Source organism: Taeniopygia guttata, chromosome 7 (genome assembly GCF_048771995.1).
Source record: "Taeniopygia guttata chromosome 7, bTaeGut7.mat, whole genome shotgun sequence".
Classification (NCBI taxonomy): domain Eukaryota; kingdom Metazoa; phylum Chordata; class Aves; order Passeriformes; family Estrildidae; genus Taeniopygia; species Taeniopygia guttata.
The window spans coordinates 32,965,001-32,981,694 of NC_133032.1; the positions used below are offsets into that span (position 1 = coordinate 32,965,001).

The 16,694-nt window shown below is 39.2% G+C and overlaps 2 protein-coding genes across 8 annotated transcripts in view; one reads left to right on the forward strand and one right to left on the reverse strand.

Annotated features, from left to right (window-relative positions):
- Window positions 1–2,987, forward strand: part of CCNT2 (cyclin T2) — a 25,961-nt gene extending 22,974 nt beyond the window's left edge. For 4 of the 5 annotated variants that reach the window (XM_002197920.7, XM_002197934.7, XM_030278085.4 and 1 more), the window contains one exon: window positions 1–448. This exon is cut by the window's left edge. Coding sequence is in view for 1 of the 5 variants with exons in the window: in XM_012575049.5 (XP_012430503.5) it covers window positions 2,673–2,695 (23 nt within the window). In the remaining 4 variants the exon portion in view is untranslated. Of the gene's footprint in view, window positions 449–2,672 lie in introns of those variants that run through there. The other variant, XM_012575049.5, reaches the window with a different exon arrangement.
- The window catches only part of MAP3K19 (mitogen-activated protein kinase kinase kinase 19), an 18,056-nt gene extending 1,446 nt beyond the window's left edge, over window positions 1–16,610 (reverse strand). Inside the window, exons 1-10 of one of the 3 annotated variants that reach the window (XM_032749494.3) lie at window positions 16,444–16,610; window positions 15,710–15,992; window positions 14,733–14,803; window positions 14,155–14,239; window positions 13,129–13,370; window positions 12,526–12,569; window positions 8,096–10,504; window positions 6,798–6,947; window positions 5,885–6,582; window positions 1–4,504 (exon numbers count right to left, since the gene is read on the reverse strand). The exon at window positions 1–4,504 is cut by the window's left edge and continues 1,446 nt beyond it. In XM_032749494.3, coding sequence (XP_032605385.3) covers window positions 4,441–4,504; window positions 5,885–6,582; window positions 6,798–6,947; window positions 8,096–10,504; window positions 12,526–12,569; window positions 13,129–13,370; window positions 14,155–14,239; window positions 14,733–14,772 — 3,732 coding nt within the window. In that variant the 5' untranslated portion in view covers window positions 14,773–14,803; window positions 15,710–15,992; window positions 16,444–16,610 and the 3' untranslated portion in view covers window positions 1–4,440. Of the gene's footprint in view, window positions 4,505–5,884; window positions 6,583–6,797; window positions 6,948–8,095; window positions 10,505–12,525; window positions 12,570–13,128; window positions 13,371–14,154; window positions 14,240–14,732; window positions 14,804–15,709; window positions 15,993–16,114 lie in introns of all 3 variants that reach the window. The other 2 variants (XM_030278078.4, XM_072931720.1) reach the window with 2 other exon arrangements.
- Window positions 16,611–16,694: the final 84 nt, after the last annotated feature.

A 16,694-nucleotide genomic window follows, 5' to 3' on the forward strand; every position in this document is an offset into this window, starting at 1 on the left:
CAAACAGTGGGTTTTGGTTTCTCTGTAAAGGATGTCCTTAAAACTCATGGGGTTTGGCTTTCAATGTAATTGTAAATAGGTGAAACTGTCTGTGTGTTTGTGTCTGAATTCCGTGTGGTGGTCCTAGGGCTGAGAGGGCGGGAGAGGGGATGCAATCAGGTGCCACTAGTTTTTGCTGACTGAAACTCACTGTAAATTAGTGAATGGTGTGAATTGCAGCCTGGCTGAGGTGTTGGAAGTGAATGAAAACTATTGGGATCAGCATCGGCCTCATGGGAATGACTGAATAAATGCAATAAAAGGCTCATAGTCAACACTATTACTTTGTTCATCACTTATTACAGATTTTTTGTTAAAAACTTGAGTACATGAATTATGTAATTTGTAAAATGATGCTGTAGTGGAGACCTTGCTACAACACTATTAAAAATCTTCTCTCTTTGTGCAATGAGGTTTGTAGAATAGTGAGATTCTTTTGGATGTTGAATCTTCCTGATGGTGGGAGTGCTGGGGTGGTGTATCTCACTGTGAGGTGGTACTTCGCTCTTTGCATAACATGGCAGTTCTGTATATTCTTTTGGCTAACTGTAAATATAAATGTTTCATAATAGCTTAGTTGAATTTTTGAGGTACAGCTGTTTGTGTGAGATTAGAAAAAAAAGTTTATTTCTAAGAACTTGTAAAAAAAATAAAGTATTTTCAATAAAATTCCCTACCTCACCTCTATTGTGCAGAAATGATCCCATTTTCCTATGTTTAATTTTTCCAACTTCATTAGTAAACACTGAGATCTGTCAATTATTGGCAAAGTATTGCTGGTTGTCATCAAATCACTCAAATAATGGAGTGCAGGAAAATCTGAACTCTTGTTTTCTTTATTTCCATTACATTGATCAGGTATTTGGTACCTGAAAAGCAAATTCTAGACATTTTGTGCTATCTTAAGCTGCTCCTTCTCTGTAGCCTGTGCATGGTAGTAACAGTGTGCGATGGTGGAGGGGTTTTTCAGTATTATTCTCTTTTTAGCAGTGAGGGGGTGGGTGACATTGCTACACCATGCATTCCTCCTTACGCCTTACAGGGAAGGGTTCCCAATCTTTGTTTTGCAGGGAAAGTGGCTGGACAAAGACTTTGTTTGCTTTCTTTAATTTGATGTAAGTGCACACAAGCATCATTAGTTCTAAAAATATATGTCTTGAGCCTTGGAAGTTATGCCAGACTGAACAAGCTAGTTAATTCCTCCTTTCTCTGAAAGGCTTAACTCTTTAAATCTTAAAGAGAGAATTAGTGCCAGGAGTGTTCTCTCCCATGGGAGTGACTGTTTCTCTGGCTTCTGAAGTGGATATAACAAATCCAAACTAAATTGATAACCTTGATACTCAGTGCTTGGGTTTGACTCCCCTGTGTTCCTGCACTTGGAACAGCAACATTGGTGTTGCCATAGTTCAGGCATTGTGTTCTTTGACAACACCTCTAACATTTCTTAGCTGTCCCGTGGTGCAGGTCCCTGTGGGGAGGGACAAACGGGACAGAAGGCACTGGAGTGTGTCCTGGGGGCCCTTCCTCGGGAGAACTCTGGTTCGTTGCCTGTGTGCAAGAACCAGAGCTTTGATGGGAGTGGTGTAGAAATTGCATCGGTTCTCGCTGGAACAGCACTAAATTTGAACCTTAATAATCTCAAGAGACTCTTGTGCTTTCGGGGACCAGGCTCTGCTTCCTTGGAAAGAGGTAGATGGGTGCATTTTTGGATGCAAATTTTTACATGCTACAGGCGCAGTGTAACAGCTGGGTTGGCCTGCCTGTGGCCCCGCCCTTTGAGACGTGAGCTGTGGCTCCCGTTACGGTGTCAGAGAAACACTGGCTACCCCTAGAGTCATGGACAGGGCTGTGTCTTCAGCTCCAGATCCTGAGGAAACCTGCAGTAACAGCAGGTGCTTGGCAGGCTGCTTGCACTGATTTCAGAAAGGAAGGCTGTAGCCTTTAAACCAGCAAAGCTCTTACACTAAATAATGAAGCAAAGTGTGACCCTGCTCACTGAGTAACTCAGTCACATGAAAAAAAACAGTTTTCAGGATTTCACATTCTTTCCCCTTGTTACATTGGATACCTGTAATTAGGCACCTGGATGTTGGTGTGAAAATCTCTGATGTCATCAAGTAAGAAATATGCAAAATTAGACTTGTTTCTAGGCTGCTCCACCACACTGGCTCAGCCAAGCAACCCAAGGCTCCCCAGATTAACACAGGGCTTGGTTTGGCTGTGCTGGGCCCTGAGCTCTGCTGCAAGCACAGCTCTGATTCAACTGAAATACCTTTGTTGCAAGTGCTGGCCTTAAACTGACACCTCATTCTTGAAGTCTGGTTAAACAAAAGCAAAAATGTGTTTCACATTTTGATTAAAAACTCAGGTTCGAGTTTTACAAACCTCTAATGACTGTTTTGAGTGTAATGAACTGATTAAACATGACAAATTGCAAATAACTGGTAACCTTAATACTGGAGAACCCTAACAAGAGATGTTTTGCTTGTAAGCTGTGCATAAGAAGGGGGGTTTGTAATGCTGACCTTTCTTTAATTAATTATATACTCTAGAGCATTCCCATTCTTTCCTTGCTTATGACTCTCATCTCAGTTTCATTTCATGCTAAATAAACCCTCATATTTACTTTGCAGCTTTGTTGAAGAATCTACCTTAATCTGAGAAGAATTAGTACACATCATGGAATTATGTACATCCCACTAGAGCTCACATGCCCAGGCTCCTGCCTTTATTCTGCAAGGTACTTTAACATGAAGATAGTTTAACGTGATGTTGCCATGGATGTCTGGCATGAGCACCAAGTGATATTCCTCAAAAAAGGACTGTTAACTGCTTGAACTTTGAAGATTACTGTGATGTTAGGATTACTCTTATACTGGCATAATGTTCTGTCATTGTTATGTGACATTATACCTACAGAAACTATTAATAAAGAATTTTGCTAGAAATACTGATTTCTCTTTGCTTTTATAAAGTTTAGACAACTCTCTGAAGTCAGGAGGCTGACTGACTACTGGAATAAAATAAAGTTTGAAAGCTATTTAAGTAACTAAGATGTTCAGCACTCTGAGGAAAGTTGGATTTATAATGTTCACGTTACATCAGAGCTGACACTGACATCAGTGTCTTGGATCCTTGAGAGCCCAGCTCTGAACAGTTGTAGGGCTGAGTTTTAGTGCCTCTTCCTGGAGCCTGGGTGCTCACAAAGTCTAAAGATTTACCCCATTTCGATAGGAAGAAGCTAAATCAACAAAAGGACATTCTAACTACTAATATCTGCTTTTTTTGCTTTATTAATACTTAATAATACTTTCTAGATTTTGTTTAATTTTGTGCAGTTAGTAGTAGCTAGTTCTGCTAAGTGCAAAGCCCATTGGAATGCAGAGGGGCTCTGTTCTGTCATCCAGTCACAGACAGTGCTCTCTCCAGTGGTCAGAGAAGCACTTCATGTTTTCAGTGATACCAGCACCCCATGGGGACAGTAAGGAAGACAGAGCCAGACTCTGCAGTGTAGCAGTGACAGGACAAGGGATAACAGGACAACTTGACCTGTCAGATAGACTTCAAACATAAAATCACTTTCTCCATGAGGCGGTTAAAGACTGGAGCATGTTGCCTGGAGTGGCTGTGGAGTGTCCATCCATAGTCAGACTCAAAGTCAATGGGACAAGGGCCTGAGCAACCTGCTTCAGTCAGCCCTGCTCTGAGCAGTGGGGCTGGACCAGAACATCTCCTGAGCCCCTTCCTACCTCAAACTTCTGGGACCTGAAAGTGCCCATAAAATGCACTATTTCATTTAAAACAGGCAGTTCCAGGATTTAGAGATAATTATCTAAATAATTATCTAGATAATTATGAGATCATTATCTAAGTATCTTGTGGAGGTACAGGGCCTCAGGAACACAGGGCTGATCAATGTATGTAAAAAACTTACTCACCAGCTAGAGACTGAAGTGCCCATCCAGTTAAACAAAAGGGCCCAGATGACAGAATAAAAGCCTCAGTACCTTTCATGCCAGTAGATTGTCTGAGGAACCTGTGGGATCCTCACACCCATTACTCATCTCCAAAGTTGCAGAGCTCTCTGCCCATAGCTCTTTCCATAGGATTTTACAGACATTCCAGCTTACCTGGCCTGTTGCATGCCAGTGATGGTGACTTTATTTTCCCTTTAAGTCTCTCCAAATAGAACACAACGTGGCCTTGTGTTCACAGTGAAGCACAGGCAGGGCAGAGCAGGTACTCTTTAATCACTGCTGCCTAATAACAGACTCCTTGAACACGACTGCTCCTCAGTATTTCTGCTGTCACACAAAGTCCAGTTCCTTCTAGTCTTTTCTCCACAACTGAAAATCTTTTCCATGGAAAATAAACACTCATTTGGCAAGAGTTGAGAAAAATTCACTGTCCTTTCACAAAGGGATGGTCCAGCAACTGCAGAGCAGAAGGCCGTTGGTGTTGATCTCTGCATTGAAGGTTCCACAAATCAGTATATAAAATTAATATGTATGCCTGTGATGTAATTGTAAAATCTTAATTGCAAAATTAGCCTTTATTATTATTTATCCATTCACTACTCACTTTTAGGGTTTTGTTTTAATAAAGTTGATAGAAAGGAAGGGAGGCTTGGAGGGAAAAACGGTTGGAATTTATGAATTACAAAATTGAAATATTTTATTATTAAAGAAATCATTAGTTATTCCCCTGAATTCCTTGCAAATCTTTGAATAATTCTGCTGATTTGGCTATTTTGTTGCATCAAAAATGTATTTAAGAAAGGTGATAATTATCTGTTTGAGCCGCTGTCAGTCAGGTTGTCCTCTCCTCTCCAATCAATGTCATGAATTTTTGGAAGCCCATGGTTTTGTTTAAAACCAAACAAATACCACAAAAATAATTCTTATAATATGTGTATGCCAGTGGTTTGGGGTTTTACAGAGAGAACTTCATGTTTCTAGTAACTATTATGTTTCAAACAAGTATGTGTTTCCTGGACTGGCAGTGATAATAAATTTTTCCACTGCAGAAGACAAGAATTAAAAGAAATTTCTTCCATTTAGAATACTGTCCTTAAGACAAGTTGTCTGACATAGACCAAACTCAAACAATACTGCAACAGCAAAGCACAGCAAAGAAATTTATCAAATGTTTCGTTCAAAACTCAACGGTGCCATGTTTCTGTATGAAAATTACAGGGAAAGTAAATTATGAGTATAAGGCCTACAAAAAGAGAATCTTTGAGTGTCGAGAGTTTAGCTAAAGAATAGCTGCGCAGCAAGGGACACAAAAAAGTTAAGTTGATGAGAGTGTGAGAATACGTGACTTGTAGCATGAAAACTATGACCTTGAGAAACAGATGTCTCCTAACAACCTTGAGAAACAGATATCTCCTAACAACCTTGAGCATACAAGTGTCTCGTTAAAAATGAAATATTGCTTAGTATGCAGAAAAGTAATCAAGTATAAAGAAACAGTAACTGCAAGGCTTATCGCAAAGAGATATATGTGTTAATAGAAAGGTAACCAATCCTGAGCTTTGCTTTTGCAATATGTATGAACTAATTAGTGCTTGTATAAAGAAACTGTAATCAACTCCAATAAACTGAAACTTGTTGATCATGACAGCATGAAGCTTGTTTCCTGCGACAATCTCACCAACATTTGAGGGCTTTTTTATACCATTATAAAGAGTAAAGCTCTTTTATATATACTTTTATCTAAAGGCTTTCCTGAAATGCTGAAAAGCCTATGCATTTACAATAAAGTCATATGTACCATAACCTAAGCTGCCATGAGCCACCTCCAGAATACAAACCAGCTGCACCCTCCCTTTCCCTCTCCGTACCTGGTTAAGCAGGCGTGCACAAACTCCACGGCAGCGCTGGAGAAGCGGTCGGGCAGGGCCGGCATCAGCCCCCTGTGGGCCCCGATGTAGAACATGGCCGCCACCCTGCCCATGGAGGCCAGAGGGGGTTTGCCTGTGGCCATCTCGAACACGGTGCAGCCGACGCTCCAGATGTCCGATTTCCTGCCGTAGCCGCAGTCGGCGATGACCTCCGGAGCCATCCAGTAGGGAGTGCCGTGCACGGAGCGGAGCAGCTCGCTGCCGGTGCCGCTCAGGCTGGCCCAGGCCAGGCGCCGGGCACAGCCAAAGTCAATCAGCTTGATTACCCCGGTGGGCATGAGCATCACGTTATTGCCTTTGATGTCTCTGTGGACCACACAGTTGTCGTGTAAATATGCAACCCCTTGTAGAATTTGCTTGGTGTATTTACGCAGGACAACTTCTGGCAACGGGCCGAAGCGATTCAGAATACTGGAAATGGAGCCACCAGGAACAAATTCCATGAATATGCTTAAAATGTTGTCTTCCAGGCAAGTTCCTAAATAAGTTACAATATTTGCATGCTTCAACGTCTTCAAAAGATCAACTTCCTCATGGAACTTCTGATACTCCTTTTCTGTAGTGAGTTGATCTGATGTCTCCAAAACCATCTGTTTTACAGCTATTAACTGTCCCTGGCTTGTCAGACCACAGTACACCTACAGTGAAACCAGCACTTATCAAAACAAGACACGAGACTAAACTTGTGTATTTACTTATTTTAAATAGAATCTTTGTGCTTGTCATGTTTCATATCTCCCTGTATAATCTAAAATATTTAACCCATTTGTTGAATAGAACAACAGCTATTTTTGAGATAAAGTGTAGCTCAATGACAACCAACACATCTCAACATATTCACACAATAACTTACCGTGCCATAGGCTCCCTTTCCAAGGACTTCTCCTCTTGTCCAAATGATAGGATCTTTGGTAGCTAAACTGCTTCTTGGGAATTTAGTGGATTCATCAAAGTTCAGAAGGCCATTTTCTTCATTTGAAGCCAAAAAAGCTTTACTGCAATTCTGCTTGAAAGATGATGGTCAGTGTGGGGAGAAAGCAGAGAGGAAAAGACAGGCTTCATTTGGTCCCCCATTTTTTCACAAGAAGTCATTTTTCCTGACATGACTTTACTTTATAGATTTATATATATAAATCGCCCAGGTCATTGATAGAATTGCTATACTAGGTAAAAGTGTATAAATATTTTCAAGTATAAATCACGACAGTGCATAACCACATCATCTTCCATTGACACCAAGACAGAAGAGCACTTAAAAGAGCAGGATACACTCTATTTTTTGGTCTCATAGGTACAGTTTGCTAAGCTGAAGGGTGAATATGGCTATCATCATGCTCTAAGTAACACATGTTACACAATTCTGATGAAAATAACATGCCATCACTTCCCAGGAAGAAGAGACTGCTTCAGAAAGATGGCAATAATCATCCTATCTAGCTATGGGTTTTCCTGGGAGAAGTGAGAACAGAGCTATAATTGGCACCTGTGTCTGCAGAAGAACAAGGGAGTGTATCAATATGTAGTGTAAGTCATTTCCTTACAAAATTGTAATTTATGTGGACAGAGAGCTAACAGGACCAAGAAGAAGCAGTACTGGTAGAGAAACACCTGAGTAGGTGAAGGCATGCAGCTGAATTTGGGGCCAAAATCTGAGCCTTCTGAGCTTTAATTAAAGCATTAATTAAAGCGAATAAGTCTGTCTGATAAACAAATACTTATGGTTCATATCTATAAAAGTATCTAGCTGCACTCAGAGACTCAAGGTAATGGCCGTTCTGGATATGCAAGACTGTTTGTAGAGTCTTTTCATATTCCTGTTCAGTTCTCCAGCTCTTGCCTTGCCCAAAACCTTTTTATACAAGGTCTTCAGTTAAAACAGCTTATTCTCTTTATTCACTACAATTCCTCAATATATATAAGCTTTGGCAGCTATTCCCATCATGCCCTAATACCTTCTGGCTTGTGTCCTGACATGCAGCCTTTAACACAGATCTATTCAACAGAGCACTGGAGGAATCAGTGGGCAGCTGGCCCAAGGAAAAAAGACTTGATAAATCTCTTTAATAAGCACATATTTCCCATTTTTCATCCAAACATGTGTGAAGCATCACTCAAATGATTTAGCAAGTTATAAGAAGAAATTACTTTTACCTTCTCTAGAGCACTATTTATTATTGCTCCAGCTCCATTCATCATATTCTTCTCTTCTTCACTCTGTGTGTTTTGTATTTTAGAACATGTATTTTTTGTTCTTGAAGAGTTTATGTCTTTTTCTTCAAGCATTAGCAATTCTTTGGCCAGGCAACAAAGCAACTCATCAGTCACATCCTTAGTATCTGACCAGGAAGAAATGTTTTGACTTGTCTGGGAACTGGGGCTTTTGGCATTTTTTGTCCAAATCACTGAAGCCTGAGTCAATTCATTTGCCAAACTACAGTTTTGAGGTGTGTTTGCACAACTGTGATCTAATATTTTTGTAGGGGACTGACATTGCAGTCCATCTGAAAAGAGCAACTCACTTTTATTGACAGACTTGGAGTCCTGGTGTGATTCCCAGCCTTTGCCACCATCCCCCCTGCACTGGGGCACGCAGGTGTTCTGCTCTGCTGTTACCTGACTGCCACTTGGAGCAACACATTCTCTGCAGTCTTGATCACTGAACTGAAGGAGATCCTGGCTGCAGGCAGCAGCCCTCTGATGGCTGGATTTATCCTGGCTGTCTAACAACTGCTCCAAAGAAACTTCTTTAATAGTTGAAAGGTTTGAATTTGTAAATATTTCATTTTGCTTAGTTGCCTGTGAAAGCTTGTCTAAAACTGTGAGCTGATCGGTGTTTCCATGAAATAATGTTGTGCTACTCAAGGTGTGTGTTTGAAAATCCAAGTCAGAAGCTGTTGTGTTATCTTGCTCTGTGTTGCTGTCACTCAACTTGGTCCTTCTGTCCTTGGTGATTAAATCTTTCTGCTTTTGTTTAGCACCAGGTATGGTCTTCTTTGGCTTAGAATGTGATTTCTTTTGAGTGTTTCTGACTCTGCTGCTTTCTCCTCCTTTACTGCAGGTAGATCTGCAGGTACATCTTCCTGGTGGAACAGAATAAACACCTTTATAAAACCTGCTCTCGTGCTGGTCAAGGTCTCTCATGCGGGAATAGACAGGAGTTCCAAACATTTCGTAAATACCTGGGCCTTGGTCATCTGAATTTATTATTTTGAACATGTCAGTGTAGTTCAGATCTACAAAATCTGAAGCAGAGGGTGCATGTGGCAGACAAAGCGAAGTACCATGTTTCTTTAAGACAGCAGAACTTTTGCAACTGCAGGAGCAACTTTGCTTTTTAATTTTCTGCGTACTCTGAGGAACATGGCCTTTGTGTCCTTGATTAGTTTTTTTCTGACACTTCATGGAAGCCTCAGATTTCATTTTTGTCGGTTCCAAAGATGGAAAAAACTGACTCTTGGCATTTGATTTTGTGGTAACCTCACCAGAAGCAATTAAGTCTTCAGATACTTTCATCTTATTAATTTTAGATTTTGATGAATATTTATTTCTATTCATCTTTATTTTATTGTTGTCATTTTCTTTGTAAGCAAAACCATTGAGTTTCTGAGGAACATGAGGAGGCAGGGTACAGACCCCACCCTTTTTTGTGGCAGGTTGTTCAGCAATGTGTGTTTCCCTGGCTGGCCCTTGTTCAGAGAGTGTAACATGAGCAACAGCTACAAGCTCACTTTGGTCCTCTGAAGTTGCTTCTGACATTGCTTCTTTTTCTATTTCAGATTCAGAGACACAGACTTGATTGTCTGACTGTTTTCCAGAGGGATCTTGAACTTCTACTCTGGGAATTACTGCAGCTACAGAATTATCTTCCAAGGCTTCATTTTTATAGGAAGAATCTAAATCCTGATTGTAAAGCACAAGGTTGGCACTCTCAGCATCTTCCTGTGGTTTATAATCCAGCATCAACTCTGTAGCATTTTCTTCTTCCAGACCAGTGCTACAGCAATTCTCTGCTCTGTTTTGCTTTTTGCCAGCTCTTGAGGCATTGCTGTAGCCGGACACTGTAAATGCTGTCTGGGCTGTAAACATGCCACAGCTCACCAGAGCATTGCTTGAGCCCAAGAGAGAATGACTCTGATCCCAGAACCTGGCTTGGGTCAGAAGATCCATATTCTCACAAACCACTGAACACTGGAATTTCACCTGGTTCTTCTCAGTGTGGATTGGTACATCAGCTTCCCTCCATTTTAAATGGCTTTGGATTTCTTCCTTCTTGTTGTTGGGGTACTTATCACAGTTGTTAATGCTGAAGTAGTACAGGTCCTTCACTGGAGTGAACTTATCAGAAATTGTGGCCATGATCAATTCTGATGACTTTTCACCGAGCCCATTTAATAAGTTGTCTAACTGATACTGATAAAATTTAGTAACTGGTTTTATAGGCTGAGGAATAGAGTTCATAATATTGAAAATATTTTTGATGTTTATGCTTTCATTGACATCCTTTAGAGGAGCAAGATGAATTTTTCTTACAGGCTGATATGTCACTGGTGCCAAATGAAACTGTAATTTCCATAAAAAACCATTAATAATCTGCTACACCACAGATACAGGTAAAAACTAATCTCTAAGAGCCAAGTAGTCTTAAGAAAAAAAACTGGAAAAAATATTATTCTTTTATATATTCCTATATTAAACCTATTATGAAGTATAATATCAGACTCCTAAGAAAATACATTATTTTTCTCACATTACTTGCATTAATTTTCTCAGACCCAGAACTATGTCTAAGTATTTCTTAGTTCAAAAAGTGGGATCTTTTGCTTTAAGGCACAAGTAATTTGCCATGATTTAGAACCAGAAAGTTTTGTCCACATGTACAAATCCTCTTGTCAGTTATTAACTCTGTCTAATGGCACTTCACATGTTTGCTCCAGGAATTCAAAGGCTGGGCAGTGGTTTAATGTGCCAGAGCTCCTCTCCTGCTGTGCACACTCCCTGAATGAGAGCACCACTCTAATGCTGATGTTTAAAATCTTTTTATGTAACCCTCCAACATGTGCTGACACCATTAATTATATTCCCAGTGGAACTAGAGCTCATGTAAGCAATTTTTCAAAAGGAAAACTAGACCATTATAACTAATGCGATTGCATCCCTGGAGAAAACAATTTGAACAAGTTATTTATAGACTTTAAGGTACATTGCATTAAATCTGAACATATAGATCCATAAACCATGCTAAATGGCCACAGATTTAGCTCACAGTTTTAGGTACACTGGAAGACAGCACAGTCTGCACTTGATTTGCAGTGAAGTGAAATGGATAAAACCAAAGGCAGCTGACACAGAAGCCTGTTGGGTCAGGGATGTGTTTTACTATTCCTCCCTTCTCCCCATCACATTTGTTGAAAGGTACCATGTATATTTGAGGGAGTGCAGATCAGAGAAACTGAGTACTTTGTTTGGACTATTCAGATGAACAGTGAGAATGATTTTCTGAAAATAGCATTTCTGTTCTTTATTTCATAGGAAATGAATATTTTTATGCAAATGAATGCAATAGAAATAATCACACAGTCATCTGCTCCAAGTGCTCATTTGCATGTCTATATTCAACATCAGTTTGCAATCTGCAGAAAATTTTTGTTTGCATTCCAAGGGCAAACTGAGGTTTTAACATGCCAGGAAAAGCAATGTGTTGGTTTGAAATGGACAGTTCTGAAGGCTTTGCAGAAATAAAGCTGCATTAAATCACACCAAGGCCAGCTCAATTATTCTTAAATATTTCCCTCCCTTTTAATTTTTTTTTCCATAACCTTTTTTATAATCCTTTGTCAGAACTCTTGCTCCTACTTCTCAACACTTCTCTTCAATTTTTTCCTGTGATCAGTTGTATTCTGTGATGGGTTCACTGAAGTTTACATCTGATTCAATGAGTTGAGTCTTTTTTACAAAAGGCTATTAATTAATATACATGAAGGCCAAATTCTCATTTTTTTCTAAATACATATATTTAAAGTGGTGTGAAGTATTGAGATGTAAAATTGTGAGCGTGTTTCTAGGCACAAAAATTTTGTGTAATTCCTATTTGCACTTTTCATAAAATCTCATGTCAAGTATGTTTAATTCTAGAAGACTATTTTTTATTTGCTAACACAGTAAATTTCATCAATCATCTAATATCAAAACTATTTTAGAATTCAACTTCAATTTTAAATTACCATTTAAAAGAAGTGTTGGGGGTTTTGGCAAAACTAGACATCTAATTTAACAAACAGGATGCACATTTTAATTAATTTATATATTTCTAAAGGTTTTCTATATTTTTGAACTTTCAACCTTTTATCTCCAGAAGTCCCTGATGTAACATCTTACTGATAATTTGTTGATATACACCTCAAAATTTGCTGATACACCTATATATAAAATAAATGTAGAAATATTTCACATTGTTAAAAAAAAACCAACAACACCTGAGACTAACCAAACTACCTACACTGCTTCAATAGTGTATTTCAGTAGGATTTTGAAAGGATAGAATACTTTTGCCAGTGATCATTTCATACATAATGTCCTCTTACCTCAGATGTCTTGTTCCTGGCTTTTAGCATTTTTATAGTTAACCCTTAAGAATCAAAACAAATGAAATATTAATTTGATGTTCTTAAACGGACTACAATTCAGATTCATAAATTAATTTCAAATTGTAGTTTGCAGGACTGTGCTTTAAATCTGCAGTGCAGAAAAAAGAAGTATGTTGAAATTTAATTGTGGTACTAAACTTCACAATTCCATTTTCCATAGAAAACAATAAAATACTATAATTTAAAAATATTTTAACACTAATAATTTAAAGAAATACTTCTCAATTATAGATGTTTGCTAACTAAAGTATGTAGCTAGTCAGTATTGCCAGTATGAGGGAGAAAGATGTCATCACTCCAGGCACAGAGAACTACACTCCACATTTTTAGCTCAGTTTCACTACACAGAGTACCAGGAATGGTGAAATTTGTCATTGCCTCTCTTTAACTCCTTCATCCTGCAAACACACACAAACTTTTAATTAAAGAAGTGTATTGACATGGGTGAAGTCTCCCTGAAGACAGCAAAAGACATAAAGGGAATATGATAACCAATGTATAACTTTATATAAAATTTGTGACTTTTAAATTTGAACTTACTTTGTTGTATTTGTGCTTTTATTATCTGGAAAGTATCTAAATCCATAAATGATGTTGAAATGTTAGATTCTGGGCATGAGGTCTGTAGCAGAAAGCTGAAGTCAAAGCCATATCCCATGTCCTCTTTCTTTGAGGAGAAAGGTAAAGAAGTGTGATGCCTCCTGGGTAACGCTATCTGATTTTTACTTGGAAGACATGCCACTTGTTGGTCTGGCCATGCTCTGGATGTTGGTGCAATTTGGCTAAAAGGCAAAACAAAAATAACCAAAATACAGAGCAAAAATAAGTGGAAGGAGCCAGTTCAAACAATCATATGGCTGGAATAACGTAACCAAGAGGTTTGTAAGATCCCAGAATGCCAAAGTGTCTTGTTTTTATTTATCTGTGGGGTTGTGACTCTCCCTGGAAATAGCAGACTGCAATGATGAGGTTGACTGCAAGTGAGATTGAATGACAAACAATGTCAACCAAGCAACAAGAGAGATGTAAAAACATATTGTTCACCTTCTCCTTCTTGACAAAAATTGATTGCTTCCAGTGTGTAGTTTTTATGAATCGTCAGGGTAGTGTCTCAGAAGAATTCTGAAGACCAGATGTGCCTTTGTTACTTACAAAATATGCTACAGTCTGCCTGAAAAAACAGAGGCTGTGTATACAAGCCTTAGTTTTCTGCCACCTGTTTTCTGAAGAATGAAAAATGTGGAAAAAGATAAATACTGTGACTGAGAAGAGGTACAAAAGTAGAGTATAAATTATTTTTAAAGCTGTATGCAAGATAATTGTCTGGTTTAATAAGTCAAACAACCACATACCATATTTTTTTTTAATTTTACCTAATAATTTGTTTACCTAATACAGTAGCCTCCCTCCAGAAGTGGCCAACAATTGATATTGGGAAGTGATAAACACTACACAACATAGAGCTGTAAATAACGTCTAGGAAATATTTTTCTTATTCAGGCTACAAACTTTCTTTGTTGCCATTTTTGCACACCCAAGTGCCAATTAAATACTGATGCTTCTTACCTCGTTTTTCCTAGAGCTTTGTCTGACTGATGCATTTTTTCCACTATATTGTCTGCATTCTGAAAAGCAACAACACTTCCACAACCTGCAGTAATACATCAATATTTGCATAAAAGCAGATTAATTCCAGTAACGCATGGCAAATGCAGTTATTTTGGGGCATTAAAATAGCATTATAAAGAAGTAACAGGAAAATAAACAAGAAAAAGTTGCATTTCACTAATTTTTGTAATTCATTGATATGTTAATGCATAATTCTGAATTATTTTTATTTCTTTGGTAAGTTTATTAATTCAATGAGCTGCAAAAGAAAAGAACATCTTAAAAAAACAGCTCCAATCTCAGGAGAACAGAAATAGAAGACAAATATTGACAGAAACTAGACAGAAGTAGAGCACTTAAAAATACTAAAACCAAAGCAAATCTTAGGTCTTTACAGAGGTTAAAAGTAACTCTCTGATTTTGTATTTTTTATGGTTGCTAAGTTTTGACAAATACCCAGATTTCAAGTTGTTACTGTCCTTTTCCAGCTTCAGATCTACATTTTACAATTTAAACACACAAGCTTTGGAGACTACCTTTTTTGTTTCTCCTCTTATTTTGTTTGTTGTCAGACATACTGTCCTTAAATGTATTAATGCCCAGAAACCTGAAAAGAAAACTGTTAATTGATTTCCAATTTACATAATCAAAGTGTTCCGTTATATTTCATTATTTAAGAGACAAAAGTAAGACAAAAAACATTTTAAAAGTACTTGAAATTATTAAAAGCACTGTAATTTGGCATCTAATCCCTTTCATGTGAATGCACAGAACCAAAGAGCTCAGAAAGTTTTTAGAGGTAAAAAACCCCACAACATATGCTATGTTGAATTTGACTTGAAAGGGCTTTGCTCTTAATTAGAAGATTGTAATGTACTTTTCCTATGACTAATCAGCAGTAACTGTGGGAAAGGAGCTGGCTGTCACCCTCCTGGTCAGTACAGCTGTGCGTGGGTAATACTGACCCTGACACACTGTTCTTGGCTGTGGTGAGCATGCTGGGAGCTGCTTCTTGATTCTAAAAACACCAACCCTCTTTTCCAAGATTAAACTCCAACTTTTAACAATACCACAGGATAACAGTGGTGTAAACAACACAGAACAAACCTAAAGTGCAGACTGGTAAAGGAACATGACAGGGTTAAGTCAAAAGATTGGGAGTTTTGAAATTCTAGAAAACTAATTCTTAAAAGAAAATTAATCCCAGTTCATAGTTTTGATGGATTTGGGAGTCTTCCTGAGAAACATAGTGAACGTCAGTTTTTCAAGTGGCAAGAATACAAATCAAAGACGGTGAAATGAGCTATAGAAGCCAGCACTCTTCATGTCTCATGCTAAAGGCCAGATAATCCATTACAACGTTCATCCCATTATGTTTGCCTGTTAAGAGTCAGGTGATGAACTTCCTACAAAATTCCCTTTTTTTTTTTTTTTTTTTTAATGCACAAAAAAAACCCCTTTAAGATAATAACTGAGAATGTTCTGTAAAAAGGCAGACTTTTACAAATCTTACCTGGCTCTTCAGCAGCGAAATGTGAAAGAGGCACATCAATCCAAAGGGAAATTAGAGAGCATTTTCAGTTCGCAGCTGCCTTCCTTTGCTGGCCAGCGAGGAATTCGACAGCAATTACACAGGTTTTGATTTTATTTTCGGCTGTTTCCCTGAGTGCGGAGCACACAGGAGCCATTCCCGAGGCTCCCAAGGCACTCCAGCTCCGCGGGGCTGTTGAGTTTACACCACGTCGCCCAGGTAACCGGGGGAACTTGGCTTGTTTAATGCAAAGACCAGCAGCGACCTATGAAAACAAACACAGCCGAGCTAAACGGCAGCACTGCAGGCTCTAATCACAAATTATCCCAGCACACAAACCAAACCGTATTTCTATTTTATGTTTACCTCCATTTATGCTTAAAGTACCTGGTATGTTTCCACGTAATTTTTACTTCGCTCTCAGTCCCCTCATGAGTATTTGCAATCCCCTTTCAAACCGCAGATTTTAAGATTATTTCCTCTTTTTATTTTTTTTCCTTTTTTTTCTCTTTTTTTTTTTTTTTTTTTAAGTAACAGACTGTGCTAAGGGGCAAGACAGGATAAAAGAGGTGTTTAAGGGAATCGCTTTGCTCGATGCCAGAAAGATTTCGCCGTTCCCCGGGTGACACAAGCGACGGGGAAGGCTTTGGATTAGGCGGGCACAGGGACACCAATCCTGGGGGCCCGGCTGCATACAAGGGCTGTGTTACTCGTACATCTGAGGGAGCCCTTCTGGACTCTCGCTGACGCAGCCGGAGAATCTGTGGGAGCAGCCCCCGCTTCAGCTTCGCCCCGGTGTGAAGGGACGGCGCCCGCGGGCGTCCCCGTGAGGGGCTGCAGCCGGCCGGGGAGAGAGTCCCACGGCGGGGACCCGAGCGAGGCTGTGCCGGGGGCCCCACCGGGACGAGCGAGGCAACCCAGGACGTTGCGCTGTGAGAAGAAACAGGGCTGCGAGGGAGCGGGAGCC